The sequence below is a fragment of the Opisthocomus hoazin genome, chromosome 10, assembly GCF_030867145.1.
Source record: "Opisthocomus hoazin isolate bOpiHoa1 chromosome 10, bOpiHoa1.hap1, whole genome shotgun sequence".
In the NCBI taxonomy this organism is placed as follows: domain Eukaryota; kingdom Metazoa; phylum Chordata; class Aves; order Opisthocomiformes; family Opisthocomidae; genus Opisthocomus; species Opisthocomus hoazin.
The window spans coordinates 12,661,065-12,680,251 of NC_134423.1; the positions used below are offsets into that span (position 1 = coordinate 12,661,065).

At 45.9% G+C, this 19,187-nt stretch overlaps 1 protein-coding gene across 5 annotated transcripts in view; it reads left to right on the forward strand.

Moving 5' to 3' along the window:
• Window positions 1-7,560: 7,560 nt before the first annotated feature.
• Window positions 7,561-19,187, forward strand: part of NPTN (neuroplastin) — a 58,922-nt gene continuing 47,295 nt past the window's right edge. For 3 of the 5 annotated variants that reach the window (XM_075431452.1, XM_075431454.1, XM_075431455.1), the window contains exon 1: window positions 7,563-7,817. In XM_075431452.1, coding sequence (XP_075287567.1) covers window positions 7,730-7,817 — 88 coding nt within the window. In that variant the 5' untranslated portion in view covers window positions 7,563-7,729. Of the gene's footprint in view, window positions 7,818-19,187 lie in introns of all 5 variants that reach the window. The other 2 variants (XR_012765124.1, XM_075431453.1) reach the window with 2 other exon arrangements.

Consider the following 19,187-nt stretch of genomic DNA (forward strand, 5'->3'; position numbering starts at 1 on the left):
ACCTCACAGAGAGCATCCTTCGGGATCCAAGCAACTCCAAGGAAGATACCTGTGCTCGGGATCCAGCCAGGAGCAGCAAAACAGAAGATGCGGCTACCTACAAAAGCCATCTAGATCCTATTCCAAAAAGGCAAGACTAAGCTAGGACATGCTCACCCACAACCCACCTCAAACCAAAAGCATGTTTGTGGCTCTGAGCTTATATAGAGCAATGGGCAGAGGGTCTGTGGGTGGAGGTCCCAGGTGAGGATGCTCAAGGCCATTAGAACTCATCAGTGCCCTCATGGCTAGGCCCAATTCTTTTTCATGGCTAGTATTTATTTTTAAGTGTCGTACTCGCAAGGGAGAAGGGAGCCTCAGATTTCATCCAATCACTTTTATTAAACTGTTGCATCACTGGCTAAAATAAATGCACCCCAGGCCAGCACAGACAGCCCATCTCAAAAAGTCTGACCAGCGGAAGCCAAGACAGCCATTAAGGCTAGAAGAAAGCACATGTCTAATCTGACCTGCATCACACAGGATTAGGAAAATAGGTTGAGCTGAGCTAATTGTATCACTTACCATACTGTAAAGGCCAGCTAATACCTTTAATTTTTATTTAGCTGGTAAAGGCTAACCTGTAGGGGATGCTGAAAATAAATGTCATGTACGATGTGTTAACCAGCACAGGCAACGCGTGCGGTCCCCCACTGCCCACAATCGCGAGCGATCTGTGCTGCCACAGGCTGTTGTTTGTCAGCTTGGTAACGAACTCCTGGCCGGGCTGTTCCCTCTGTTGTCCCCCCAGTGATCCAAGCCTGATCGTCTTCATTTCATTTTAATCGTCGGCGCTTAGTCAACGTATCGGCATTTCTGCCTGGCTGGCTGCGTGCGGCTGGGACCCAGGGGGAGGCAGTGAGAGGACTGCGGTCGATGTGAAGCCATGATAGCACAGCTGTCATCGACGTTTGGGTCACTGGGCTGCCTTCTGCCCCCCAAACCAGCCTTGAGCACCCCTGCAGCAATGCCCATACATGAATGCTGCTTTAGGAAGAGGCGCGTGTCCTGGGGAAACTGCCTCTGGGAACCACAAGCCCAGGAGAGAAGAGCAGAGAGCCAGGGTGGCACAGCCAAATACAGCCCTGACAAGGAGGTCACTGAGGTGTCCCTTGATGCAAAAACCAGCATGCAGCGCTTTTTGGGGGTGGCACAAGCTCTTCTACCTCTTGAGCGACCTACACTTACAGGCTGGATGACAAGTCCTGGGGGCACTAACGGCCCTGAGAAGCCCCACCTGGGCCTCCCACCCACACCTGCCCATGGGCTTGGGAGCCCATTTAAGCTCAGCTTGGAGCCCTCAGTTCTTCTTTGAGCTGTGCTCCTGGGGTGCTGGTCTTTAGTTCAGTCCCAGCTACCCTGGTACCTAACTATGGGCCCTGTTGATCTGAATCTTGACCCAAAGTGTTTTCCCAGGTTGAGTTCAGGTCTGTTTTGTCACCTTGGACCTGCCTGGGGGTCACCCAGCTATGTCTAACCCTGGTTGCCCTCACCAGGATTGATCCTGACCTGTGGATTGATTTCTCAGCTTGACCTCAAGTCTACATGATTGCTGTGAACATGCCTGATGACTAGGACTCTTGGCTGACCCTGGCTGCTTTCTGCTGTCCTTACTCAGGTACCTTGGGGCTGGTCCTTCCCTGCCAGCCCTGGTGGTCCCCCTTGCTTCCCCATCCCTTAGGAAGCAGTGTCCTTGCTGCTCCCTGGCACAACACCCCTGTTTGCTGTGGGCACCCCTTGACCAAAGCCAAGCCTAGTTCCCCAGGCTAACAAAATGTGATGGGAATAGCCTGAGTGACAAAGCACCCCAGGCCACCTGACATGGGACACAGAGATGTCCCTGCAGGCAATTGAAAGAGCCCATTTTCCTGCTCTTCTGCCTCTTTGAGGAGATGAAGCTAAACCCTCGCTGCAGACATTGCCCAGCCCGGCTTGTGCTCACCCTGAGCCAGCCCTGTGCTAATCCATGGGTGCCACCTGCCGTCTGCTTCTGACGGCATCATCCACATCTTCACCTGTGCATTGTGCCAGCTGTTCCAGATGTTCAGGTTTTCCCTTGTGCCTTCTTGGAGGCCTCTTGCTGGGACCCACAGTGCGTGAGCATGAGTTGGGGTGTAGTGTGGCTGTCCCCATGTGTCCTGCCCATGGCTAGACAGAGCTGCTCCCGAGGAGAGCAGGAGGACAAGGTTATCCCTCTCCTTGGGATAATGAGGTCAGGGAATAGCTCTCATGTATCTGTAACTGGAAGCTAAGCTGTTGGACCCGGTTCCCTAAAAAACTGTGTGGAGTAAAACATTACTGCATGGCTGAGCTGGATGAAAAACAACTGAGAGAAATAACTTTGGGGTTGGGTTAGAGAGAGGGGAAAAAAAAGCACTTTGCTTTCTTTTTGTCTTTCTTGCTCCTTTTCTGCTGAAAATAAGGTTAGTCAAACTTCAGGTTTTTGTCATAACAAATCAAATATGCTGATACTTCTCATTGGACTCTGTTTACATTGCGAATCATTCTGACCAAAATTACACTTTCTGTCATAATGTTTGTTTTGTGCGAAAAGACATTTCTTCACAGAAAAAAAAGAAATGAGTTAAAACATTTTAACCAGTTCTGACAGGAACCTTTGAACATGTAGGAGGATGGGAGATTGCTTGAAATAACCAAACCGCCATTACCCAGTGGGGTTGAGATGTGTAAAGCTAGCTTTCTGCAAAATAAGATAGCACATCTACGTTCTCTTCTCATCACTTCCCTAGGGTCTTTCCTCTTTTTTTTTTTTTTTTTTTTCCAGAAAGCCTGTTTCTCTATTATATTATGAGCTTTTCCTTTCCCTCTCATTCCTCAGAGCACTACTTCTTTTTCAGTTCACTCTTTCTCTGGCTATTTCGAGTGAACGCTTGTAAGAATCCCCCTATGTAGCACACCCCTGTCTGTAGGGAGAGCCAGAGAGCTTTTCTGGTGATTTACTGGGATGGGTGTAACCTCTGTCTGGTGGCTCCATTCTGTGACCTGATTCGGTTAATGGTGTTCCCCGGCTGCCATTGTGCCTTTGGGGAGATTAATATACATTAATCATGTGTATAACCCACAGGCCAGAGCTACCTCTTGGTATGCTTTACCTGGAGTACGCCTCTGCCATGCTGCAAGGCAGGCAACGAACTGCTGAGGGCCAGCAGCCAGAGTTGGAGTCTGGCTGGCCTCATATAATATACAATGACCTGAACAGGCTGGAGGGTTGGGCAGAGAGGAACCTGATGAAGTTCAACAAGGGCAAGTGCATGGTCCTGCACCTGGGGAGGAACAATCCCATGCACCAGTACAGGCTGGGGGTGACCTGCCGCAGAGCAGCTCTGTGGAGAGGGACTGGGAGTGCTGGAGGACGACAGGTTGACCATGAGCCAGCAGTGTGCCCTGGGTGCCAAGAAGGCCAATGGGATCCTGGGGTGCATCAAGAGGAGTGTGGCCAGCAGGTCGAGGGAGGTTGTTCTTCCCCTCTACTCTGCCCTAGTGAGGCCCCATCTGGAGTGTTGCGTCTAGTTCTGGGCTCCCCAGTTCAAGAAAGATGAGGAGCTACTGGAGAGAGTCCAGCGTAGGGCTCCGAGGATGATGAGGGGACTGGAGCACCTCTCCTACGAGGAGAGGCTGAGGGAGCTGGGCTTGTTCAGCCTGAAGAAGAGAAGGCTGAGAGGGGACCTTTATAAAGGCTTATAAATATCTGAAGGGTGGGTGTCAGGAGGATGGGGCCAAACTCTTTTCAGTGGTGCCCAGCAACAGGACAAGGGGCAACGGGCACAAACTGAAGCAGAGGAAATTCCAACTGAACATGAGGAAGAACTTCCCTCTGAGGGTGACGGAGCCCTGGCCCAGGCTGCCCAGAGGGGTTGTGGAGTCTCCTTCTCTGGAGATATTCAAGACCCGCCTGGACAAGGTCCTGTGCAGCCTGGTGTAGGAGACCCTGCTTTGGCAGGGGGTTGGACCAGATGACCCACAGAGGTTACTTCCAACCCATAACATTCTGTGTGATTCTGTGTGTGACAGATGTGCACATGTGTATTGCATTGTGTTTGCTCATTCATCTCTCCCCTGCACGCACAAAACAAACGCAGTGTGTTATCTTGATCATGCACTTAACAGTGCAGTCTTACAGAGCTGAGGCATTCTGGTTTGCAAGTACACGGCGTCGTGTGTCTGTCTGCAAGCTGATTTGAGCCTCTTGGATCTGTGTTTTCCCTAGCACATCACCCTCAAAGTATTAACCGATGTTATTCAGCGTTTCTCAGTCCTGAGAACAGCTGCAATAGCTGAGTTTCACTGCTAGACATCAGCGAGCGTTTCATGCTCTACCCTACATTTTCAACTTGCCAATAATAGATTCAAAGGGAGGTGACTGCAAGTGAGACTTCCAGAGGCAAAGCTTTCTTCAACTGCCAAAGCATATCAATACATACATCAAAGTGACAGGGATCTCTTAAACACTTCCAGCTGCAAAAAGACAAAGACAGAAGACATTGCTGTTCCACAATGCAAGAAGAACTGAAACTTTCCTGCATTTGCTGCTGATTGGTTTTTTTCTTCCTCTTTGTTTGTTTTGAATCCAAGATTTTGTCCTGCTTTTGCTGAAGTCCCAAGGAGTAATCAAAATTGTGACTTTCCAGGTGAAAAGAAGACGAGTCTTGACTGAAGGTGAAATGTAGGGATTTTGAGTTACTGTATTTGGAAACTTTGACATGTCTGAGTTCCCCCTTCCACTCACAAGATCAGGAATCACCACACCCACACAAGCAAAATGCATCACCCGTAAACCTGTGAAGACTCAATCTGGTGGAATAACTGCCTTTGTAAGAAACCTCTTTCCTCACTACTAAGCCACTATGTTGAATCCATTGCTGGCAAATCTTTTTCTCCACAACTCCACTGTAAGCGCAGCCTGTTGCAAGAGGATGCACTTGTGCACAGTAGAACAACAGTTTTTTACCCTATAGTAGCTGTGGCTGGATACCTGAGTATGGCAGGAACTGATCTCGCTATATGTATTAGGGATCAGTAGAGAACCCTGTTTATGTCCCCTAAAAGACTCTTGAAGGCAACAGCAAGCTTCAGATCAGATCTGTCAGCACAGTTGTCTTCTGGCCACGGTGATCATCTGCTTTGGTTTCTTGTGTGGTATGTTCACAGCACCTCTGCATCAGCCACAAACCCACAGGTTAGCTCCATCTGCGTGGTGCCTTCATTAACCGCTTTGGGTAACCATCTCCAATCAGAGCCTTCGAGGCAGACTCCAGCAGCCACGGCTCCGTGCTCCCAGCAAACGCGTGCACCGGGGTGAAACCAGCGGTAAGCAGGGCAGTGTGTCCCGGGGTTGTCCCCATGACAGAGCCAGAGGAATGCGAACGTCATGGGTGAGTTATGCAATTGTGGGGAGAAGATTTAGCAAAACAACAGTGCACTGAGCTGGTTACAGTGGGGAAAAAAAGAAAAAAGCCTTCTGCTAACTTCAGCCCAGCCCTCTGGCAGCATGAGTCACTGTGAGCTGCCATGGTTACGAAACAAGTATTACTGTGCAGATACAAACCATGCTCAGAGGCAAGTACATTGCTAACTAGTTCCAAACTTGGAAAACAGTCGAGTGTAGGTAAGGCCTAATACTGAGTGGGTGTTTGCAAAAAGGAGTTACAGCAAAATCCCCTCCAGCTAATATGAAGGACACTGCTGTGCGAAACCTGGATTTCTGGATCTTTTTGCCTATTCCTTCTGGTTTGCAAGGGCTATGGTCAGAACTGTTCCACAGAGAGGGGAAAAGAGGATGTTTCTGCACCATGGCAAGAAAACAAATAGTGTCACAGACGATGCAGCTGGCATGAGTAGTGAGTCATGGAAATGCACCATGGAAATTCTCCAGCGCAGAATGCACAGCACGGGTGAATATCTGATGCACATCAAATCCAGTCCCACGGCATCCTTTGAGAGTTAGGGGCAGCCAGGGCTACGTACAGCACTAGTACATGCCCAAACGCTTCTCACATGTAACCTCTCCCTGTGACGCTGTGGTGGTTAAGCCCATGACGATCGTCATCCAAGTCCTGAAGCTCTCTAGCAGCGATTTCACTGGCTTCAAGCGAGCAGCAGGGTTTTCATGAAAAAGGCGTGTCAGATCCTCCTTTTCAGTCTTTCAGTCCCACCAACAATAAAAGGACTCAGTCTGTTTGCTAACTATAAGCTGAGAATATCCAGGCCAGGCTAAAGAATGAGGGGTGCAAAGTCAAGCAGCTGCTTTGAGGGAAGAGGGGAAGCAAGGGTATGATCTGTGCAGCTGCTGCAGGCTGTGCCCTGGCTGCACAAGCTCTTGCTGCCATGAGGAATTATGACTAGTTTGGAGGTTACCACGCAGGCAGGCAAGCAGGCACTGCATGCACTCCCCCAGTTCGCCCTGTTGTGGGTTCACCAATGCCTGCGGAAGACTAAAAACAGAGGACTCTGCAGAAAGCAGAAAATCTGTTTTCAAGGGATATTTCTGCCTTTTTTTTTTCCCCAGCATCTTTCTCTGCTGGTCTGTCCCATAGTTTCCAGCAGCTCTGCTGTCTCCCTGTTCTGGGTGTGTGTTAGAATGAGCTCACATTCAGCAGCAAGCTCCAGCCGTTTGTGTTGAACTTCAAGGGAAAACAATCAGAAATCTGGTTTAAGTAGCTACGCTGGCCTTACCGTCAGCTGGGCTCACCAGTGCAGTCCAAAGCAACCACAGCATAGAGTAGATCTGATGCGGTATCTGTGTTTTACAGACAGGGAAATGAAGTGAAAACCTGCCCAAACCTCGTCAGTGGCCATTTCTTGTGATGCTTGGCAGGTCTGGGGAACTGAGAGTAAGCTTTTGTGCCTTCTGCCTCCAACTCCACGACTAACCCGGGGCAAATGCGGTTGCCTCTTGCAGCCTTGGTTTCCTTGTTGTGCAGAAAGCACAAAGCCCTTGGAAAAAAACCACATTAACTATTTTATATATATATAAATGAGTAGGAGTGATTGGTAAAATGACTATTGAAATAATTTTGGTCTTTCATGGGTGTGTTGATCTAAAGCTGAGCACTTTGGGGTGGATTTTGAATTCCTCCAACACCTACTGGCCCCTGCAGAATGGCACATAAAACTCCTAAAGCACTCCTGCAATTAAGACCAAACCACCAGCTCGTGGCCTGCTTCCCCCCGCATCTGCCGGTGTTTTAACGCCATGAACGCAAGCAAGGAGGCCTGTGGTGCTCCTCAGACCCCTGAGGGGATCGCAGCCTCAGACGGGGCCCGCCGAGCTCCTGAGGGGACCGCAGCTTCAGGCAGGGCTCCTGTCCTGCCGGCCGAGCCCCTGAAGGGACCGCAGCCTCAGGCGGGGCCCTCGGCGCCGGTCCGGCACCTCTGTGCCTCAGGAGAGAAGCCGGCGGGTATGGCGGACGGCAACATGACGGCTGAAGAGGGCGGGCGCGTGACGCGTGACGCGTGCCACCCCCGCCCCACCCGGGGCCGCCCTCCCCCGTCAAATCTCGCGAGAGGCGGCGGCGGCTTTGCGAGAGCGGGCGCTGCGCTGCGGTAGGAGGTCGGCGGAGAAGGACGGAGCCGGAGCAGCTTCGCTCGCGCCGCCGCCGCCCGCCTCACTCCCCCTCCGCCGCCCCTCTCCTCCTCTCCCTCCTCCTGCTTCCCCTCCCCGGGCAGGAGGATGCCGCGCTCCGGGCCGCTCCCCGCCGCCCTCTCGCTGTTGCTGGCGACAGCCGCGCTCCTGCCGGGACCCGCCGCGGCGCAGAACGGTGAGGGCGGGCGGGCGGGGGGCGCGCGTTGCTATGGGGGCCTCTGGTTGCTACGGGGGCGGCTGTGGCGGGGGACGAGGGTCCAGCGGGACCTGGGGAGGGGGGGGGACACTCTGGGGGCCCGACCCCGCGTGTGGGGGGATCCCCCTCCCCGTGTTTTCGGATCCCTCAGGGGAAGCGGGGGCTGACAGGGCCGCGCCAAGGCGGTGCCCCCCCCCCCCCCCCGCATTTCTTCTGAGGCGTCTCGTGCTGCCGGTAAAATGGAACATCTCCTCCCGCCTACTAAACCTGCATCTGCCGGGCTGCCTTAAATCATTTATAATGCAATAAAACCGTAGTTCCTTAGCAACTAAAGGGGTCCTCTGATAGGAGCGTAAAAGAAGGAAGGGAAAAAAAATAAAACCACCCCACAACCCTTCTCTTTTCCTTGTAGGATAGCATGAGCTAAATCTAGCGCGGCGTGCCTCCTCCCTGATGAGTTTGCAGCCAAGTGCGTGACAATTAGTGGCAGAAGGGAGTGGGGGCCAAGAGGCTGGCCTGGCAGAGCGCGAGCCTCCTGCTCGAAGGAAGATCCTGCAGCGCTTTTGAGACTGCACGTCTCGCCATGCCGTCCGAAGGCAAGAGCGAGCCATGAAGGCAGGTTTTATCTGCTCCAGAAGTGCCCAAGCACGGTCTTGCTGGAGCGGCTTCTGATGCGGCATCATGGTGGAACTCACGTCAGGGATGCTTTGGCCTGTGGGTGCTGTGAAGGGCAGGGATCCTGGCTCGCAAGAGACCCCGGTCTGTGTGTGTTCGGAAAATCCACCTAGAAGGAAGGGATACCTTGCTAATATACCAATCCCATGGAAGTTTTCATTGTTTCATCCATTTTTCTTGCCTTCCTTTCTGCTCTGCAGATATTACTGAGTCCGAGCGTTTTCCTTCTATTGAGGTGCGTTTTGCCTTGCAGCATGAGGTCAGCTTCGTTGACTGTTTGCGCTAGAAGAAACATTGAGGCTTTCAGCGTGTCTGACAGTGCTAGGAGAGGTGTAGATGAAAGAAAGAATGTCCCGAAGATCCCAGATTTGAATTATTGCCTTAGTATGTGCAGAGTTTACAGTCTGAAAACAACTGAGCCTCATGTCTGTTAACCAAAGAGAAGAAGCTTGGGTGTCCCTGCTATGTGAGTGAAAACCATAGGCTTTCTGCAGTGTGAGGGACTTGGTGGAGCCTAAAGGAGTCTGGGCAAATTCCACTGCAGTTCAGTGGGAATTAGAGACCTGACTCCTATGAGCTCCCAAGAACGTGCTAGTTGAGCTGAGTTGTGGATAAAGTCTGGTTCTCTGTTGCAGAGATGCAGTCTGTTTCCTGTGGTAGCTGTGCCATCTGAGCATCGTTGTGGCAGGGTTAATCTGCCTGTGCTGTGTTTCCCCTTGTATTTGGGTGAAGTGAGATGAGCAGTCTTCTGACATGCAAGTTAAATGGGTCGTGTGCCTGAAGCTGTTCCTGTACAGAGTTAGCATGCAAGGTGTCAAATGCTGACGGCGGGTGTAACAACTCCGAATAGCTAGTAGGCAGTGCAAACAGTTGGTGTGTGACGGTATTTGTATGTCTGGAGGTCAACAAATTTTTGAGATGGATGAAAGGCTTTAGCCTTTCTGTGTCTTAATCACAACTTCCATTCCTGACATGAAGCTAAGCAGGCAGTAGCAGCTCTTGGCATGAGGTAAGACTGCAGACCCCAGGTGTGTCCTGAAAGCTCGTTAATTTTTGTTTGGTTAACTAGGGTCATCCAAGCAATTAAATGGTAAGGGAGACTCTGAGTATTTGTGCTACTGTAGGAATTTACATAGGTGAGTGAAAACCTTCTTGGAAAGGAGTAGAACACTTTGAAGCCAAGTGAAAGGTAGAGGCCCTCCTGAGTAAGGTTCATTGCTGCTGTTGGATTTTTACCCCAGTTTGAGTGGTGTTCAGAGGGAGATGCATTTAAAGGTTGTAGGCCTTGCCACAGATGGAACTGTTCTATTTCAGCAAATAATGGCCCATGAGACATTTTATGAAATGGAACAATTCTTCTTTTACTTTGGTATGAAGAATAGGTACAGCCATTTCCCGAACTGTGTATACTTCTTCTAAGTCATTAGAAAAATGGCAATGTGGTTTGAACAGGCGTGTGCAAGTATGTCAGTGACAACTAACTCCTTTAAAAAAACCCGAACATATCTAACACACAAGTGCTTATTTGAAGGTCTACGGAAGGATCCCAAGTGTGCATGCAAGAAACCCATTATCTATTATTGATGTGGAGCCATGAGTGTAGTGAAAAGTGATAGTCCAAGTGCTGTTGAACGTATGGTAACACCACATGAATTTAGGATGATAGAGGAGTGGTAATGATCTTGTTGAAACTGCAGGGCAGGTCACCACTCACCTGGCACAGAAAATGCCCAGTGGAATCACAAGCGTCTGTGGGAAGCAGCCTTTTTTCTGCTTCTGACAGGAGATCTGGTTGAATTGCCAGTGATTTTTTTTTCCCAGAGTTATTGCAGAATATTTTGAAGCAGACTCACCTGTAGATTTCAGCTTACTAAAACTGAAAGTAGGTTTTTGACACTTGCATGGATTATTTTTAAAGCTCTTGCATAAACACCTGAAGATCACAGAAAAATTAAGCGTCAGAAATTTAACTTTTCTTGAATATTCTTCTGAAAAACTTGTCAGGTTCTTGGAGGCTGTATTTCTGATGCTAGCTTGTCACTTGTGTCCAGAGCATAGTGTAGATGAAGGGACAGAAAGGAAGGGTAGAAGAGGACGCATGAGGAGAACAGCTGGAAAAAGCCGGTCTGTCAAGCAGATCTGTATTAAACCTGTAGTTTCCAACTGGTATTCGTTGGAAAATCACTTTAGCGCTTCAAAACAGACAGCATCCTGCTTATGGAAAGGTGCTTGACTTGCTGCTTGGTGATGAACAATGTGCCTTTTCCAGTTGCTGTTTTTCAACCTTTGCGAGACGATTGGACTGCCCTTGTTAAATCTGCAGTGTTTCTTTGGCGCACCAACATGCAAGTTGAATGGCTAGCCATTTTTCAAGTTCTTCCCTTTTCAGAGCTTTGGTCTGGCAAAGTGCGCTTAAAATCAGACTTTATCATGTGTGGTGTAGAGGTGGGATTTCTTAAACATCATCACATTTTTAAAACTGAAAGCTGAGTTAATAAAACTGCTTGGGTTGTTCCAAGCTAGACGTAAGTGGAAATAAAACCAGATGAAGTTAGGTGGTGCTTGTTTAGCTCTGCTCTTCTCATCCTCTGTTTGGATGAATGAGAAGGAACTGACTAGCTGGCTAAAAATAGAACATGGCTTTTCGGTTGGCAGAAACCGGTATAGAAATGACTGTAAAATTGGGAAAGGGTAGCTTAAAATGAGTTTCTTCTTAAAACAGGAATTGAAAACCTTCCTTTTATCCTTGTAATGCTGTTTCTGACTACTGATTCTCATCCATTTTGCACTGATTGTATTCTGACATGATTTTAATGGTCCCCAGATAAAACTAAGAAACAGTTTCATACAGCGTTTATGGAACATGAGTGTGGGCTGAACACTGAGGAAAACGTTCAAAGTTCTGTTCTGTTTCCCACCATTGCTATTCTCTTTCCTCCTACAACTCCCGCTTAGGAAACTTAAATACAAGCAGTATGACTAACGTGTACACTTAACAAATGTACCGAATTCTGACAGATCTCAGGTAAAGAGGCAATAACTGCTAGTACTGACATTTCAAACAATAGTTTTAATTATGTCGAGAAACAGTTCAAAGCGAGCGACTCATGGAACTACTTTTCAATGATGAAATACACTGAGAGCGTTAACTCTCTTTACAACATGCTGCTATACGAAGACTAACTTTTAAATTCGTGAATGAGGTGCATTCTGTTCTTCACAGTGAGCTGTTTCTTTTGCTCCAAGTACTACTTTAGAGGAGGCAATTGTAAAAACTTGCATTGTAAATAGTGCTAGACTATGATTCATCCTTGGGTTGTAAAGCTAAAGCGTTCAAGTTCTGCTTGGCTTCCTGCTGGAGGTGCTGCAGTTCCCACTGACGAACCTGTTAAGGTGGAATTAGATAAACTGTTTCTGCCTATCTTAGCAGGAAAGATCCTCTGTAAATCTAACCTAAACCTGCTTTCCTGTCGGTTTAGGCTTTTTGTTCTTTACATCAGTGCAATTTAGAGTGGCTAGGAGGGAACACCTTGTCATCAGTAATGACTTTCTGTATTCCTCCAGGTTGATTGTCGTGGTTGTTTGTGGTAAGTTGCATTTTCCTGGCTGTTCCTGGTGCTTTTCTGTGAATTTTCTTCAGTCACGTTTTCTGGAGTGTGATGTGTAAAACTGGACACACTTCCAGTTGGGACCAGACCAAGATTCAGTGGAGTGGAAGGATCCCTCGATGCATATGGCATTCCCGTTTGCGTTAAAAGACAAATGGTTTCTTACAGCAAAACATTTTTGACTTGTGTCCAGTGGAATCCTTTATGGTTGTGAGATCTTACATTGCAGGACTGCTACTTTGCATTCCTTTACTGCCTAAACCGAGCAGTTCTTAGATGTTCTTGCTAAGTGGCATCTCGACTACTTCTGATGTCTTGCCCCCAGTTGTCAAAAGTCCTATTTTATCTTCTTGAGCACGCACCTGTACTTCAGCTTGCTTTAGTTTTATCAGCTTGAGAGACCCTCTAGCCTGTCATTTGTCTTATTTTGTTCTGTTTTCCATCTACTTATTCATGTCCTGTATCTCAAAAAACGTGCACATGGTATACCAAGCTACATTAATGAGATTTTTTTTTTTTTTTAATCTGTATTTCATAATGATTGTAGTGGCTTGTGGTTTTTTGGTGGTTGTGTTTTTTTTTTTTTTCAGTTAATGCTAGAATATGAAACCTGACTTGTATAAGGTTGGAGGATGGAGAATGCTGTTAAAACATAACTCGGGAGCTATCAAAGCTCTCTATTAAATATAATATCCGGTTGTTCAGATTGCGGTCATTTTCTGAAATGTTATTTGCATGCCTTTAAAAATCTTACTTGTTACGTTGAATTTATTTTCACTCCTAAGTTAAACACTTTTTTGATGTCTTGTATTGCATGGTCTTTTTTTCTGGTGTTGAAGGAGACTGAGTCTAAACTAAATCAAATTTCGGCCTGGATTGAATGTCTGGATCTGTGTCAAAACTGGAAAGTATCTACCCCCTAGTAAGATAACTACTGTAGACTTTTAAAAATTCATGTCCTGTTGATAAGCTTGAAGATAATTTGGGTCATCCGTGTTGTTGAAGTCACCACTTACGCACTGACGCAAAGTCATTCAAGAAATAAGACAGTAACTTTTGAAGATGTGAAGGATTCTTCATAATGTGGTGTCAGAAGCTGTAGATCTCTGCTATAATTACAAATTAGAAGTTTTTTAAGAACAAGATGGGGTTTTTTTCACCATTCCTGTTCAGAATGCAATGGAAAACTGCACCATCATGTCAGCATAGTATTTCAAATGCTGGAAGGTGTATATGCATGGGGGAGGGTGTGAACAGCGGGCTCTGCTCCTGGGAAGCAGATGTTGAGTAAATATAACCCCAAAGAGCACACGGTTGAAGAGCTGTGGGATAGGAGAGCCTTTATCCTTTTCTTAATGGCTTTGGTGTTGAAACAGGGCAGGATAGCAGAGATCTCTGCTTTGCAGCTACATTTGAAGGAGGGAGGAAGAGGCATCATGTCTGTAGCGGTGTAGTTGGAACTTCAGTATGCAGGATGAAGTCTCAGGGACACAGTGGTTTTTTTAACTGTGTTAGCTTTTGAGATCAGGTGAGAGATCTTTTGAGATCACAGAGACGTTCTGAAAGAAGAAATTTTCCAGATGAGGTGCAGGAAAGTGCCCAAAACACTAGGTGACTGGCTAAATGGATTTGCATTGTGAGACCTTTTTGCAGAGGAAAATTAGATCATAATGTCCTGTTCTGGTTTGAATAAAGAAAAAAAAGAAGGTCTTAGATTACTCCAATTTGTATGGACTTGTTTTACATTACATTTGTCAAAATGCAGTATTAATGGATCTATTAAGCCAAAATGTTGCTTAGTGTAGCTACTTACTACTTCCCACATTTTGTGCCTTATTGCTAGCTTTGAGTGCACAGAGGGATCATGGTGGCTTTCCCTAGAGCTTGTGCGTTTGTTTGGAAACCTAAACGAAATGCGTTTTCTAACAGGCATCTTGAAGACATGAGAAAATAAGAGGAAGGGGAATATAATGATCTAGAAAAGGGAGGACATGAAAAGATACAGTCAGTCTGAAATTTCAGCGGTAAAAGTGGGTGAAAAAAGGATTTCATTCTGGGAGGCTGATAAAACTGACAAAGAATATACTTTAAAATAAAAAAGAGAAAATTGAACTTAAATGCCTAGAAAAGAGCTTGACAAGGATTTTGGCAATGCAGTAGACTCCCAACAGACATCATGGCAGACCAGAGGCAGACTGAAATAATTCGGTGAAGGCGTACAGCAGGAATTTGAAAAACAGATGCTTCAGTGCATTTTTAAAAAAGGAGTAGGTACCATATTGACTGATCACTCTTGGATTTTTTTTCTTTTTGACCTAGTTTATTAGAAAAACTTTGTGGTAGGATAATCTAACTTAGCAGGTTCAAGTTGTAAACGTAGAAGTATTTTAATTCCTATCATTTTATTATTAGGAGTTTTGAATTAAGTGATGCTAAACTGATTTAAATGCAGTTATAAATTGGAGTTCAACTGCACTGTTTCTGTTAGTCTTGTTAAATTCATGCAAATGTTATAATGTGAAGAAGCTCTTGTTTTTCCGTGATGCTAAACATAGTATGTAATGACTGACAGAAGTGTTCAAAATATTGCATGATACCTTCTTGCTTGAGGAAAATCTGAAATTAATATTACAGTCCAGAGCTCAAAAGAGCAATGAAGATTGCTCTAGCAATGGTTTTGTAAATTAGGGTTGCTTGCCTTTGGGAGGAAAGGAAGGTGCCTTGATACAGGATCCGAGATGGTGAAAGATAATGTGAGAATTGGATATGGGTATTTTCGTAGTGAGGATGGTGTGTGGGTTTGTTTGTTTTGTTTTGTTTTTTGCTCTGTTTTTGTTTTGGTTTTTTTTTTTTTAATTCTCAGTACAGTAGAGGATAATTAATAGAACTGTAGTTGAGAAGGACAAAAGAAACGCTGTGTGGGGATCACTTTGATCTGTGATGCATAGCTTTCTGTGGCATCATGAAAGCTGATCTAAGCTGGTCTCTTGTCTTGGGCAGGAGACTGGCAAGATTAGCCAGGCTACTGTGTGTGCAAGGATTAATTTTTCCCCTGAATTCTTGGTGGAGTGAGGGTAGCCTGGTGCTAAAAATCCGTAGTGTTACAGAAGATGGACCGATTTTAATTCCCTGTTTGAGCAGGTTAGAATCGTTACCAGGAGGTAATGCAGGCTGGCAGAGCAAAGAATTCGAAGATCCATAACATTCAGTTTTGCAGTATGTTGTTGGTGTTGTATTCTATGCATCTTCAAGCAAGGACAGCAAATTTCTGTTTGTTGTACTTTTGATTGTTAATGTCTGCTTGAGGTATTCTAACCTGTATGTACAGATAGTTTGCCTAAAGTAACCTTTTGCAGGGAACTTAATACTGTTTCATCCTCTCTTCTTTGCTTTAAGCATCCAAGATTGCATGCGGCTAACTCTCACATTTATAGTATTATGTAGCTGTACGATTTTTATAGAAGTGTGATGACATTAATTCCCATTTTGGGGTCTAACTTGAAAAGAGAAAAAGTTGTATCGCGGTATGTAACTTGAAATACGTCTTAGTTCTGTGTATCAAACTAGAAAACCTGTAAAAATTCTCTTCTAGAAGTAAACTCTGTGCATACATTTCTACAGATACTGAGGAGCTTTGCAGGAATCACAGACTGTTCGGGGTTGGAAGGGACCTCTGTGGGTCACCCAGCCCAACCCCCTGCCGAAGCAGGATCATGTACAGCAGGCTGCACAGGACCTTGTCTAGGCGGGTCTGGAATATCTCCAGAGAGGGAGACACCACAACCTCCCTGGGTAGCCTGTTCCAGGTCTCCGTCACCCTCAGAGTGAAGAAGTTCTTCCTCATCTTCAGTTGGAACTTCCTCTGCTTCAGTTTGTGCCCATTGCCCCTTGTCCTGTCGCTGGACACCACTGAAAAGTGTCTGGCCCCGTCCTCCTGACACCCACCCTGCAGATATTTGTAAGCATTTATGAGGTCCCCTCTCAGCCTTCTCTTCTTCAGGCTGAACAAGCCCAGCTCCCTCAACCTCTCCTCGTAGGAGAGATGCTCCAGTCCCCTCATCATCCTCGTAGCCCTCTGCTGGACTCTCTCGAGTAGCTCCTCATCATTCTTGAACTGGGAAGCTCAGAACTGGACAGAGTGCTCCAGATGGGGCCTCACTAGGGCAGTGTAGAGGGGAAGAATCAGTCTCTTCCAAAATTAAGATTTTTACAAGTGGACTCTTATCACAGCAAAATTTCATAGTTGAGTCTTAATAATGAAGTGCATGCTGTGGTGTTGTGCAAGAGGAGGAGGAAGTCTTTAACTTCTGGATCCTTGCTGTGGGGATGCCTAAGTACTGTGAGACCTCAGCAGAACTCTTTGGACTGCCACCCCGTGCCACTGATTTTTACTCTGTGCAGTCCTGTGTAATCTTTATTTAGAAAGGGGAGAGGTGGTGGTTATAGCAGAAAAAGATTGAAAACTATTTTACGAGGTTTGAGGAGGGAGATAGGAGGTTGAGTTCACAGCCAAGAACAAATGATGTGGAGGAAAGAAATATATATATAAATATATATATAAAGCAAGTCTGCTGAATTTAGTATAGTAAGAAAGGTGGTAACAGCATGTACAAATTGCAGTTTTAAGCAGATAGTCATCAAATAAGCAAACTTTTATTCTGAGTGTGGTGCGTTATCCTGTGTTTCTTGAGTTTGTAGCTGAAGATTTTCAGTGTAGGCTCTGTCAGGCAGCTTAGTTTACACTGGTGATAGATTACGTAAAAGACTCTGGGAAATAAATAGGAAGCTCAGAATTTGGAGATATTATTTTATTCAGTGTTTGCATGTGGTAAAACAAGGTCTGCAGCAAACTTCTGACTGCCAGGCTACATAGACAGCGAGTTAGTTGCTGTTAAGGCTTACCACCTCACTAGAAGAGAGTTGCCTTTGGGGAAGTGTTTTCAAAATCCCAAAGCAGCTGAACGTCTTGGTTTTGTGACTCGGAGCCAGTCTGCACCTGCTCTTTGGAAGTCTCCTGTGGATGGACTCCTCTTCTGTATTTATGTATGTTGCGAAGCTAGGGCTTGCCTGGTCTGGCTTTTCTTATTTTTCCCACTACATTTTCGTGCTGGGGAAAAAAAAGTGTGACAAAGTGAGCAGAGCTGTTACTGGTTGCTGTGCTGTATATGACCCAGCCCATTAGAAACATTATTTAACCTAAAGGTAAAATCTGAGTGTGTTTCAGGTGTACAGGAGGACTTGGTGCAGATACGTCTAAATTGCAGGTGAAAGGATGGTTTTTGGCAGTCTTTTGAACAAATAGTTATAATTGGAGAGCTTTTCTGTTGTATAATTGGTCTAAATCTGTACTAAGAAATATATTCAGGTTGCCGCTCCCTTTGTGCTTCATTTCTCTTTAGGAAATGATGTATTTGGTGCCTGTTCGCTCCCCATAATCTAGAAACTAGCACTGTCACTTGTCTCTATCTTGTTTCCTTCGAGGTATGTACCCTTTTGGTCTTACAAGCTTCACTCCTTTGCGCAGGCATAGGGATGCCACCAGTGTGTTCAGAATGGCAGAAAAGAAGTCTCATTTCACAAAATTGTCTGATCTCCCTTCTGCTGTATTTGGGCTTGTGTTTCTGTTGAAGTCTGGCACCCATCGTATAATGCTTTAGATTGTGTTCACCTTTGGATTTCCCCCCACAATGTAAGTGCCGTCACCTCCGACTCTCGCACTTTTGGAAGTGTTTGAGCTTTATCCTGTTTGTACCAATTCTTTCTTTATGCGAAAGGGTTGGGAATGATGCTTGGGTACCTGGCTGTAACCAGTCGGCACTATGAAAGGTTATCTGCTTGTTGTCAATCATGAGGGTAGTATAAATGTTTTAATTTCCTTCTATTGTGTTATTTGTGTTTAGATTGGTTACAGTGCAAGTCTCTCCATTTTTTTTCCTCCTGTAACTTTGACAGAGGACAGTGTGTGGTGATGCAGTGTTCCCTTCCTGGCTATTTGTTTCCAGAAACAAACTGCTTGAAGTAGATGGGACAGTTCACATCTCCCAAGTTTTGGGGGTACTGAACCTAATATGAGACTTAAATATTGATGGTTTGCTTTCAGACCTAATTTGTAAAATTTGGAACTGGCAGGCTTGTTAGCACTTTGCTGCGAGTTCTGTAGTGCTCAGTAGCAACATGTGGTCTTGCTTAAGGGTACAAGATAGGTTTAGGTAAAGCTGCATGTTTTGGGTCTCTGACTCCTGAAGCTCCTATTTTTAGCAATATGAGGATCAATTTAGTGACCCCAATCTTGAGCCATATGGAGTAAGAAATAAAATAGTTGATTTTTGGTTTCTAGGAAGGGAACTAGTTGGGTGAATGAAGTAAAAATGACAGGACAGAGAGAAATAGCTTGGAAGGAGCTATAAATAACGGCCAAGGCAGGAACTGCAAAAGGACATGGATGAATACAGTACTGCTTAAGAGTATTTTCTTCGTATTCTCAAATCTTGCTTGAAGTAGATACAATAGGGTGTGTGACTTTTTAGTACACAGTAAGTGTCCAGGAGTTGTAGATGTTTGTCAGTGGCCTACATTCACGTTTTACAGCAAGGCATTATCGCATTCTTTTTTGTTGTCCCTTCATTTATGCATTTTCTAGACAGAAAATTAACAGCAGAGGTGTCTTACCCTTTTCTTTTAACAGCACCTACCAGATGTTAACCAGGCATTGGCTGCCCGGTCAGTATCAGTACAAGCGTGCCTTGTCCTGCATTGCTGCTCTCCTGTTTTGGGGCCTCAGTGTGACAAAAAGTAGTGGATTTATGGTTCCCAAAGGGTTTTCCAAATATTACACTGTCGTTCTCTTTTTGCAAACTGCACCAGAGCTCTTGCCTCTCAAAGATGGAAAATTACGAAATAAAGCTTTTCAGTTTCTTTGTGGAAATGTAAACGTGCTCGAAGATGAAATGGGCAATGAAACCATCACCTCTGGTTTAAGAAAAGCATCAGCAGCAAACTCTTGAAGGCTGACAGAAAATCGGGACATGTTTGCCCTCTTCTTATATTCTTGCCACAACCACCGCTG